At 36.1% G+C, this 12,454-nt stretch overlaps 1 protein-coding gene across 4 annotated transcripts in view; it reads left to right on the top strand.

Moving 5' to 3' along the window:
• The window catches only part of LOC124305271 (protein phosphatase Slingshot homolog 2), a 183,024-nt gene that overhangs the window by 16,340 nt on the left and 154,230 nt on the right, over positions 1–12,454 (top strand). For all 4 annotated transcript variants that reach the window (XM_046764502.1, XM_046764501.1, XM_046764498.1 and 1 more), the window contains exon 2: positions 3,891–3,946. In XM_046764502.1, coding sequence (XP_046620458.1) covers positions 3,891–3,946 — 56 coding nt within the window. The remainder of the gene's footprint in view (positions 1–3,890; positions 3,947–12,454) is intronic.

Genomic DNA, 12,454 nt, shown 5'->3' with positions numbered 1-12,454 from the left:
AGGCGTACCTCGTTTTTCGTAATTCCAACAATATTCAAAGAATTTTTTTTAGCGGTACCTGTTTTACTGAATTTTTCTAGTTACTGTAACAAATTAAATTTTTCTCAGTGTATAAACTCTGGTACAACGTAGATATGGATAGGTGGAAATAGCACAGATCCACCCACAACGATCAATGCAGTAACCAAGTCGTTATGTATACGCAGACTTAACTGTTACAGTGGCGATGATTTTCTTACAGGTGTCGATATGCCCACTTAGGATTTAGAAATTTGAACCGCAACCACTCGACTCGTATCGGCACACAACTTCGCGCCCCATAAATCGTTGTAATCTTCTTAAACAGGATTTGTCGAAGCCGTATAACATATAATCATTTTGCAGATAGTTTGCGATCGCGGCTGAACGAGCAACAGTTTACGAGGACGACATTAAAACCGAGCGTCGTCTCGTTGATTCGTAATTGGTTGCGAAACCTCGCAAATTCGTATCAATAAAAGTACACTTGGGGACAATGAACCTGAGACGGCTAATTTTTTCCACTAGACAGTTGCGTTGGCAACGCAGAGAAACCTGCAGCGCCACAGTCGGCCGAGCGCGAAACTAACTCAATCTCAATAAACGTAACACAACCCACGACCGTCGAATCTAACCTTAAAATATCGCGAGGATAATGACTTGTTGGATTGACACGTCGGTTCTTAGGTTAGATCCGACGGTCATGGGTTATGTTTTGTTTATTGAGATTGAGTTTGTTTCGCGCTCGGCCGTCTGTGGCGCTGTAGGTTTTTCTGTCTTGCCAACGTAACTGTCTAGTGTAAAAAATTAACCGTCTCAGATTAATTGTCCCCAAGTGTACGTAGCAACAAATGTACAATTTCGCAATTTACGAAGGGAACTGAAAAGATTTCAAATTGCAATCACTCTCCTCTAATCACGAGCAGCATCGTGCATCGCATCGTCTCACACGCGTCTCCGTCCCTTTGCTGATTTGCCTAAGCCTTTCCATTGCGCAGCTGGGAAGCTAGATACTCTGAGTAAATTAAACTGCAAAATCGATGTTACCAAGGGGAGTGACCCTTTGGTTGAAGTATAAAAATGCGCTGGATCCCTCTCCCTGGCCTTCTCGGCAAGTGTATTTGCATTCTATATACGCACGTGTACGTGTGTATTTCTATGCAAAATTCAAGGGGCGAAGAACACAAAGGGTTGAGCTGTAAGCTTTCGGGTTAGTCATCGCTTATCGTTTTCCCTTCTCTCGTGTCCAGCCACCGGAGTTTGCTGGCGGCGGCTACGCCTCTTGGTCTGCATTTTAGGGGAGGCGACGACCGTCCTGCTTGTTTTTTACCTTCCTGTTTTTCTGCTTTCAGAAATAAGAAGGAAGTTATCTCGAAATGACATTGAAAATGAAAAATTTAATTTTCACTAAATATCAACGATTCAAGATCTAGAGAATCACATCCGACCATTTTCGGTTGGACGCTCTTTAGGGTGTTTGTTTATGTATCTATGTTACATATATATAATTTATGTGAGCAAGTTTTTTGTCCGATGATATCTCGAGAACGAGTTACCGGATTTCAATGATTTTATTCTCAATCGACGCGGTTTTTCTAAATTTAGAACCGATTAGATTTTGGCTTCGATTGGTTTAGTACTTTTTAAGTTATTAAATAACAGAGTTCCAAAAAAAACAAAAACAAAAATCATGATGTTTTGAGAATGAACGAATGGGTTCGAATGAAAATTGCTACCGCAAAGTTTTTTGGGTTACCGATTATGAATTCGAGGTCAGATTTGCCAAATTCAGAAAGATCGCATTAAATATGGTGGAAAAAAACAATCGAAAAATATTCTGATTCTAGTAGAAATTAGTTGGCGGAGGTTTTTTAGGTCACTGATAACGAATCCAAGGTCAGACTTTCAGACTTCTAAAATTTTTAATGGTGGATCCATTAAAGTGGTTCAAAATAAGAATAAAATCGTCATAATTTCATATAATATGGTGTCTGAACATCTTTAGGCCTTTGAATCTTTAATCATAAATCTCAATTTGTGGTTAAAAATTTGGACTAGATACTAATATTTTGTTTTCGGTAATCCTGGAACTTGCAGCGTTAAAACTGTAAATCCGAGAGCCGGCTCATGTTCATCCGGTTAATAAAGCCGGTTGTCTGTCGTTAAATTTAAAATCTTCCCGTGGGTTTGCAACCTTTCGTTCGAAAGTCGGCGATGGATTCTTCGCTCATTTCCGGAGTTGTTGCTAAACTCGGAAAAACGCAGCGAGTCAAAGAAATGAATGATCGAATTTCATATTAACGTTACGACGAACCTCGTCGTCAAATCCTGAGACTTGAAACTTTCAATGGTCCAGATGCGGTTTAAATTCTTGAAATGGACTTGAAAAACTTCTGTTGGTTTGTATAAATGTCTGGTTTTTTTTTTAAATGACCTATCGATGCATCGTTAAAAGACGGTAGCTAATTTATTCCTGATCGAAGATACGCATGGAGGCGAAACCAAAGACTTGAGTTGGTACAAAAATCGAGTATGTAAATTGAAAAATGTTCGGTTTTGAACAGTTTCAGAAAGATTACATTTTTATTCGGTTTTTTTTAAACCACAAACTTATATCATCGGTTCAATTTTTATCCATCGTTCAATTCTTTTGTCTTTCATTTTTTTTATCGCCTAGAATGAATTTTTACCAACGTCCATTTGTTTTTCAATAAATTCACCTTCCGTGCAAAGTTTATCGGATTACGTACAAAAAGCTGCGGTATAACAACGAGGAAGGTAAAAATTGGTAAACGGTCTCTTTTTAGCAGTTACAAAAGTTCGAGGGTTTCATATTTTCCTCGGTTTCGAAGTAAACGATATTCTTCGAGCTTGCAAAGTATTTTATTTCCTGAAAATTTACTTTTTTATCACGATAATGCAGCTTTCTCCAAAACGCCGCAAATTGCCGTCGTCGCCCGTATTCAGACTTGAGAACGATGGAGGGTCGAAGAGTCTTCTGTGTAAAATTCTCTTCAATCCCGATTGCACAATGCCGAGAGTGCAACGACCCGGCGGACCAATGAGAGAGAAACGAGAGAGAATTCCTGGCTCAATTAAGACTTCGAAATGCGGAAACGGGCGTCAGCTTACCGAGCGCAAGCTCTGCTTTGCATCGGTGCTGTTCTCCTAGACGAGAACAGCCGAGTCTTTAATCCCAGCTCTAGTCGCAATAATCGTCCGTGACTACCGTACGATACGTCACTCTTGTATCCGTGTCTGCCAGAATCTTGAAGGATGATCGGAGCACAAGATTTTCAGACAAAAAAGTCTGCGCAATGATGTTACCGCGCTTTTTCATTATATTGTTAACTTTACGTCGCGTGGATGCAGAGTGAAGCTCTGAAGGAAACGATTGGCAAAATTGTAAGCAAGTTTGCAGGCGAACGGAATATCCGAAATACGAAAACAAAGACTTTTTAAAATCGTCGATGTATCCTCTGAGCTTTTTTGCTACGGATTTTTTATTCGCACCTTTTCTTTTAGAGAAATTATTAGAAAAAGCTCCCGAAAGTCTTTAAAAAAAAAAAAAATCTGTTCTGATAAAAGAAGTCGCGGTTATATGAGGAGATCTTACGATCTGTCATTCGCTGATTTCAATGAAATTTATGTGGCGTTTAGGCCATTACTCGAATTTCAATTGGACAAAGCAGAAACTCGATTCCAATGGACAGGCGTTTCCGAGAAAGTCAAGTTCAAGTCTCGCCGAGGCTACTGTTTTCTTTTTTTTTTTCCAATTTTTCAGCCCAATTAATCAATTAATTGTACGATCAGTTCAATATCGAGAATCTTCGATCTTACTTGTAAAACAGAATTATTTTTCTCTGTCTCAGGACTCAGGCGCGGGGGCTCCAGCCGATGATGACGACGCAGGCCGTAGTTGTAAAAGGTAAGAAAAAAAAATATATTTTTCTTTAGTTGAATAATAACTAAACTCGTTTTTGTTTTTTTCCGACACACATACAAATATATTTATTTATTTATTTATTTAAAATCTTTGTTTGAAATGAAGTTTTCTCGATTTTATAAGATACTCAATCGCAATACCGTTTATTTGTTCACGAGTTTAGAGAATATTATTAATTATCCCTGAAGAGACAACCAAAAAAAGAAAACAAAATGAAACTAAGACGAGGAAAAATTTTCAACCTTCTTGAATCGATATTTTTGACCTACTGATTAACCGATTTTTATGCGAATCGATCCGATCGAATCGGTATCTCGGATTTGCTACCCGTAACTCGATAACAGGGTTAATCAAGACGTTTCTAATTTATACAAACGTCGAAAAATCTCAAGTGGCAATTCTAGATGAGGTGAATTTTTTGTCAATTTGTTAAAAAGCCGGTGCCGTTTCTTTCTCCAAATACGGATTACGGGTTTACCTGCAGCCCGCGCTTAACGAGATGGTCGAAAATTTATTGCCCCCGCTAATACTCCGGCACAAACGATATCTTCTCAGCTTTCAGCTGCCCACACTTTTGTCAACGCCTTTCGAGTTATTACGCGTCTTGTATGTGCCACCTTCTCTCTCTCTCTCTCTCTCTCTTCGTACCGCACATCGTCGTCCATCTAACGTAACACACGCAGCAATTTCCTGCCGAGGAGTTCTTGCATAGCTGCACGATTTGCGGTGAAATGCGGTTCCAATCGATTCTATTTTTGTTTTTTTTTTTTTTTTTTTTTTTTTTATCGATCATTTACAAAACATGAAATGTATCAAAGGAACACGCCAGTAAAGCTCTCAAGATTTTTTTCTATTGATATTATACGATAATTTTAACTGCACAATCAATAAAGTTTCATTTGAAACAACCGTTCTCTTGCCTGTTTAAATTTATTGTATTCGGTACCTTCGTATAGTTATACTTTATTAATAATTCTAACGTATCGTCTAATTTTTTCCAATCAAAGTGTTAAATAATTCCGTGCAGTTATCCTGATATTATCGAAAGTTTGAGTATTCAGTTTGCGATTTGATCGTGAACTGTCAGATTGTGACACTAATTTGTAAAAAAAAACAAAAAAAAAAAAACCAGTCGAACTGAAAAAAAGAACCCGATAAACATGTTCAATTTATTATCGAACGTGAATTTTTTATTTCCTCAATATATTTTCATACATCATCTAATTCTTTGCAATTGAAAATTCACGAATACAATCCATTTAAACAGCTTACAGAATAGTAATTGTTTCGTGTATTTTAATTACTCTCCGCAATTTGAATTATAAAAAAACTTGCGTTTTTTCCTTCTCTTTTTCTGGTAAAAATATAAATTCATTTACCGTCACATTTTTGGTTACCTTTAGGAAGGCGGGAAGTCAAGCTCGAACCGATCGTCGGAGTTTTTGATATTTTTTGAGAATTCGAAATCGCAGCTCGCAGATGGCGGACAGCGACTAGTTAATCTTCCATGGTGATGTTGTACATACTTGCATAGAGTGATGTACTGATTCGCACTTGGGGCCGTTTGCCGTTGTGTATATTTACCGCGGGTTGTTGTAACGCGTCGTTCCCATTATCTGTGTTAGTTACCAACCGACGGTTGATTGGAGATTTTAATTAACGATTATTGCTCTATTGGCTAGCCGATATGTTGCTCGAGCTATTTAAGGCAGAGATCCAACTTCGTTAATTGCAATTATAAATCTCGATTGCCAATGATACGCATTTAATTAACTCGTACGAACCTTCGCATGTATATGCATGTATGGAAAGTACACGCTGGTAGAAATAGAAAGAAATAAACAAATGAATGGCGATGGAAAACAAAAAAAAAAAAAAAAAAATGGATGATTGAAAATAGATCACGCTTACTGTTATTGTTATTATTGTAATTATTGTTGTTGTTGTTGTATACGTGCAAGGGGCCGGGGCTGATATTCAAAATTTTAAATGTTCAGACATTGCGAAATTTCAAAAATTTATTGGTGGCAAAACTTAAAGCAAGGAAATGAAACTTTGACGAAATATCAAAGCTTTCGGAATTTTGATGCTTCCCTCGTGCAAGCGTTTGTTTTATTACTCATATCTTTGTCTCGTTCGTATTTAAATTTTTCGATACATTTTCTAAAAAGTACCTTCAGCCTCAGGTATGACTTTTTAATCCGTTCACGAAAGAAAACATTTCTACCAATTCATACGTCATCATTATCAAAAAGATTCTCAAGTATCAAGAACAAAATTTTACGCATCAGATGAAATTCCAAAACGTGTGATCGAAGTGTTGTTAAGATTTAATTTCTACTGAAAATATGTATATTATACTTCTACTGAAATAACGAATGTTGTAAAATTATTCCAAAAACGGGTACGACGATATTGTTGGTAGAAAAATGTTTGTCCTCTCTTTGAAATTTTTTATTTTACACTTGTTGTTATTTTATTTACCTTCGTAATATGATCAACGTTTCGTCGTTCAACAAGCTTGTGCGAATAGTTCTAGGGCTAAATATGGTGTAATGGCGAGCTGTCGTTCAGGTTGACACGAGATGCCGGAAGGCGACCTTTTCAGACTCCCGGTGACGTCATACCTTTCGCGTTTTTCTTTTACCTCTTTTTTCGCGACTCTGCATACAGCTTACCACGCAAAAAGTTTGCTACTATTTTATTATCCACCGCAAAGGTTACCGGTTAGCTGTAATAATGCGATATCTATTTTGCTGCGACTTTTGATTGTTCTTCCGCAAATTTGTCAATTCATCTGGTGTTAAAAAAAAAAATTGATTCTGTTATTATATCACGGAACGAAGTAAAAAACGAATGAATATGAGGCATTCTACACAAAACTGACCCTGTTTATGAATGATGGTGCAGAGTATACAAAACAAAACATCTTTCACCGGGTTTTAGATTTTTTGAACCACGGGTTTGATTCGTACTGCTCCAAAAAAAAAAAAAAAAAAAAAAAAAAAAAAAAAAAAAAAAAAAAAAAAACGGAAGCTAAATTTTGGACGAATAGCGTCTATCGATTGGCTTCATATTTTTTTCTCGTGAATTCTTTGTTGAAAAATGAGAATTTTGAGACCAAGATGGAAGCGGACAAGCTTTTGGTGTAGAAGTTATAGGCGAGACGATTAATTAAAAAGTGAGAAAAATCGAATTGAATATAAATTTCGAAAATACAAATTCATATTTAATTCGATTTTGCTCATTTTTTGATTACTTGTTTCGCCTGTAGTTCCTGAAACCAAAAGCTCGCCTTTCATCTTAAAATTAGTCTCAAAATTCTCTTTTCTTAACAAAGAATTCATGCGAAAAATTCAAAGCAAAACGATCAGGGCTATTCATTCGAAAATTGTGTTTTCTTGTTTTTGGAGCATTAAAAATCAAACCGTTCAAAAAAATCAAAAAATCTAAAAGTAAGTGAAAGATGATGTTTTTTTCTAAACTCTACACTAGGGTGGTCCTTGTTTAGGGTGTTGACAAATTTTTACCGCCCCATCACTGAAATCAATGTCAAATCATTTAAAAAGAGTCGCCAAATTTTTTCAAATTCTTACAGCAAGTCTGAGACAGCCCGCATTGTGATCGAAGTTTCTTATGGAAGTGACACGAGAAAAACTTTTTTTCGCACTATATATTTTATCGCGAAAGTAATAATGTTCCAAAAAATCTGTAACTGCGAGGTTTTAGTCGGCATTAGTGATACTATATGAAAAAAAATACGCATCATCGTACGAGGCAATCTAGACGAATTGCACTTCCTCTAAATAAATAAAAAAAAGTCAGGTTTCGAGATTGTGCAATTCGTCTAGATAGCCTCGTACGACGATGTGTATTTTTTCCCAGATAGTAGCACTAATTCTCACCAAAACCTCGCGGTTACAGATTATTCGGAACGTTATTACTCTTGCAATAAAATATATACTGAGAAAAAAAGTTTTACTGATGTTAATATCCATAAGAAACTTCGATCACAATGCGAAGACTATCTTAGATTCGATGTAAAAATCTGAAAAAATTAGGCCATTGTTTTCGAATTATTTGAAGTTGATTTGGGGGATGGTCTGGCAAAAATCCCTCAACACCCTGAACCACCCTACTCTAGACGATCCATAAGAATAAATAAAATCGCCGATGTTGACCGTCAGATGTAAGTCGGTTTGGGATGGAATACACTTTTTACAAACTTTTTGAACGCGTGAAACTTCACGTTCCGAATTTCTGATATTTGAACAATTTCGCGATCATTTTTCCCATCAAGTGTGTTTATCATTTAACATCAAAATTAATCTAAATTCGCGTTTTCATTGTTTTTACTAGCCCGAAGGCCGATTCGTACAGATAAATATTCCACATTTGAATGAAAGAAAGAAAGATGATCGAGAGGAGGTTTATCAACGCGGTTAAACCGGAACGTTTCGCGCAATCCTCTGATTGATAGGTTGAGATTTATTTGTGGAGTGACCTTTAAACTCTCGTATTTTCAAAGGTCGCGTATCAGATACACGATCTATTAAAGTCCACGCGGCTGCGGCGTCGGGATTCTCACTCCTACTCGTCCTCTTCTTACTTCTTAACTCTTTTTAACCCCGAATCGAAGCATCAATCGATTATCGACTCGGCTAGGTGGGAAAACTTTTATTTCCTCTCTTACGCGTGCCAGTTATTTTTATTATACTCAAATTCGCAAACTTGTTCCTGGCTATCATCGAATCTTATTTAACTTAATTCAATATCTCAATAAATTTAATTTTCTAATTCAGCTGCTTTTGAAGCCTTCGGAGAAAGAGGCGGAACTTTTGTTTGCGCATTAAGATGTTGGTCTGTAGGAAGTAATGAAGAATCCACTTTACCTACTGTGGAGAGAAAACGTTGAGCAGCCTGCCGCATTCGTTATCCGGCATGTGAAACTTCCCTTATTAATGGTATGGAACGTACAGTCAGGTGAAAAAGTATTGGAACATAAAATTGGCGAGGCAAAGGTTTGCAAAAGTTTCGCTGAAGCTAATCTAGTTACATCTGACTGACTAAAAAAAAAATCGTTCGATACTGGAAAAATTAGGTAAAAACACTGAATTTCGACTGTAAACGCCGCGTTAGATTGATAATTTTGTTTGTCAATGAAAAATTCATATTGCTTATCCGCTTCTCATATTACATGTAGCTCATTTTATTCGTCAATGAATTCTCCAAAAATCGTCTGACAATGTTTGTGAGTCTGATCTTGTCTGATGAAAATGTGTTTCTTGCTGAATCATAAGTGATTAATCTGAAACTTGTAACAATTGTATGATGGAACTTCGTCCAAGACGATTTCTAGGGAATTTATTTACACATAAACTGTTGATCTATTTATTCATCAGAATGGGATCGGTGTGGAATTGGTGCTAAAAAATCATAGGACGATGAGATTTCTTTGTTGTTCGGTAATATAAAGTGTTCAAATTTGAAATTCAGAGGTTAAAAATTTTTCTGGAGTACAAGATCTTAATAGTAGTATAGCAAGGGGGGTTCTACACGCAGATTCCTGTTACCGACACTTACCGACATTCGACCGATACAACTGGCGGTAAGGTTGCACGGTCTTGACCTCAAGCCGGTACGGCGGACTGTGACGTCATCGCGGAAAAGGGTTTGAGTCTCGGGAGAATGTCGGTAAGTGTCGGTAACAGGAATCTGCGTGTAGAACCTCCCTTGATATACTACTCTTAATCTTACCGTATTTAAGTCGATTAGCTTAGAAGGGGGATTCTGGTGTGCGAGCGATTGTTTTTTTCACCTCATCTCCTAACATTTTATTCTAAAAATCTATAAAAAATTTTGGGTTTCGGGTTTTTGGTCGTTAATAATATAGAATTTGAACTATCATTTAAAAAACTTTCTTTCAAAATATCCCGATATCTCGTTAAAAGCGGGGTTTTTGCTATTTGATGTGATTTTTGAAGTTCCAGTTGGCCTGAACAGAAAATTCAAAAATATCATTAAAAATACGAGTACGGCTATGAGCCGAACTACAATCATTTCATTTGGTTCGATAGAAATAATTTATGGGACGATAATGTAGTTAAAAAAAGTTCGTCTTCAAGTTTGTGCGAAATTGCGAATTTTTGCAAAATCGACACGATAGTAGTTCGGACCATACCCATATTTATATACTTCAATAATCTTTTTGAATTTTCTGTTTAGATTAACTGAAACTTGAAAAATCACGTCGAACAGCAAAAAACACACTTTAGACGTTATTATGCTTACGGCATATGTTATTATGCCGACATTTTGTATGATTTTGCAATAAATTTTTTTTCAAAGGATAGTTCAAATTCTATATCATCAACTACAAAAACTCAAATCCCACAATTCATTCTAGATTCATAAAATAAAATTTTATAAAATGAGGTAAAAAAACCTCTTTTCAAACCTTCGATAATTTCTTTGTTTCTTGAAACAGATTTTTGACTCGACTCTACGTCCCATTTAAAGCGCGCACGGTGCGCACTGCGATAGTTATTATAAACTCGACGCATCGGCGTGGTTACAAAATCGTCATTTACCCACAACGTACGTACGTATATAACGCATAGCGAAAGTTGCGCAATTATTATAACCTCCGAAGGAAGTAGGAAGCTCTGCAAACCGATTTCTTAACAGTATACTTATCTCACCGTTAGCGCAGCGTCGTTCGCTCCTTCTTTTGGTCTTAATTAAAATTAATTCCGTTCGCAGTCCCACGGAAATTCAAAGAAAAGTTGTATCCCGTATACTTTCTTTGGAACTCTAATTAACGACGGCTACTATCTTGTTCCAGAATCGAGGCGACTTAGCTTATAAATCTTTAACCTTCTATGGAATTATAATTCTTACGTTGGATTCATTCGCGTCGTAATTAATAACGCGCGTTATGAAAGTCAGGCTTTGTGTCATTCCAAATCCGGTGGAGATCGTATTCAATCGTTTTTTTTTCTCGAGTCCATTTAACTCGATTAGAAAATAATGTAATTATTACATGAAAGCGAAAAATAAATTAGCGGACAAGAAAGTCGAATCATTTGGTGTCGAACTTCTTTTTGTTAGATGAATCGAAGAATTTTAAATCTTAATTTTATGTTGTCCACCGCATGATGAGGTTAAAAATCTTCGGTACCTGGAAAAGCATATTTATTATGTTTGAAAGATGGGTGCTTTTTTGAAAATATGTTCGTCGATTTCAGTCGCAATCATTTTTTCAAATTTTTCACAGGATTTTAGGCGTTGCGGGAAGGTTTTAAGAGAGAGTTCTACTCGTTTTTAACGAAAAATTAATATATCTTCGAAACGATGCTACGGAGCGGATTAATCCTTTGGGAATGGATGATTTATGATTTATTTTAATAGAAAATAACCAAGTTATCAAAATCATCGAAATCTATTAAAAATTACTTTTTCTTGTTTACGTGTCACTTATTTTGACCATTCTCCAAGCCTATGAATCACTGGGGCGATTCCATATTTAATGCCGAATATAGATAGGTGTACAAAAATTGATTAAGTTTCACGAAATTATTACATTGCAAAATGAGAACCTGTAATTTTTGGCAACTGACCCATGATTTTATAGAATTGACGAGTATCGGATGTTTAGTTTCGACAGAGCGCGCGTCAATCGAATATACGAGATCCGTCGGTAAAACAGTCATGCCAGCCTCTGAGACTCGTGAAATGCTATAAGATCGTGGGTCAATTACCAAAAATTACAGCTTCTTATTTTGCAATGCGGTTATTGCATGAAAAGCAATTATTTCTGCATATCTCTGTTCGGTATTGAATGCAGAATTGGGCTATCATCGACTGAATCGCGGTAGTGACGCGTGAGTTTGGAGAATAGTAAAAATAAGGGTGGGTCAAATAAAACGACTATTTTTTTTTTTCCTCGATATAATTAAAAATTGATTGTATGGCATCTCAAAAAAATCCTCTGCAAGTATTAGCCCTTCATATTTAAATTCAAAGGTCCCTCGTCGCAGATATGTATTTCCCATTCAAATAACATGGGAGAATTTTTTTTTTTTACTTTGAAATTTTCTGAGGCTTTAACCGTCGAGGTGAGGAGAGTCTTTTTAGTACATTTCTGTAGAACTTTTGATGCTCTACAAAAAAGCTCTCTTGTGTCTAATCGATAAAAGTAACCGTTCAAAAAATAATCGCTATTAAAGCTTTAATTTAAATCGATTTCAATACTTTTGAAATTATTACGCTAAGAAATGTAATTGGTTTTAAAGTTCTTCATCATATTTATTTGAAAACAATTGGTAACATATGTTTATTCTTATTGGTAACTAAAATTCAAAAAAATTTGGAATTTATGTACTAAAAACATGGTAAGTCGAATCCAGAGCTAATTATTACCGATTATCTTTTCATTCAAAATGTTTATTTATTCAACTATAGAAATAAAATAACCTAACTGTTCAAAAG

Source organism: Neodiprion virginianus, chromosome 5, assembly GCF_021901495.1.
Source record: "Neodiprion virginianus isolate iyNeoVirg1 chromosome 5, iyNeoVirg1.1, whole genome shotgun sequence".
Taxonomy (NCBI): domain Eukaryota; kingdom Metazoa; phylum Arthropoda; class Insecta; order Hymenoptera; family Diprionidae; genus Neodiprion; species Neodiprion virginianus.
The sequence above is the reverse complement of the archived record's forward strand: the minus strand, read 5'-3'. Positions and strand labels throughout refer to the sequence as shown.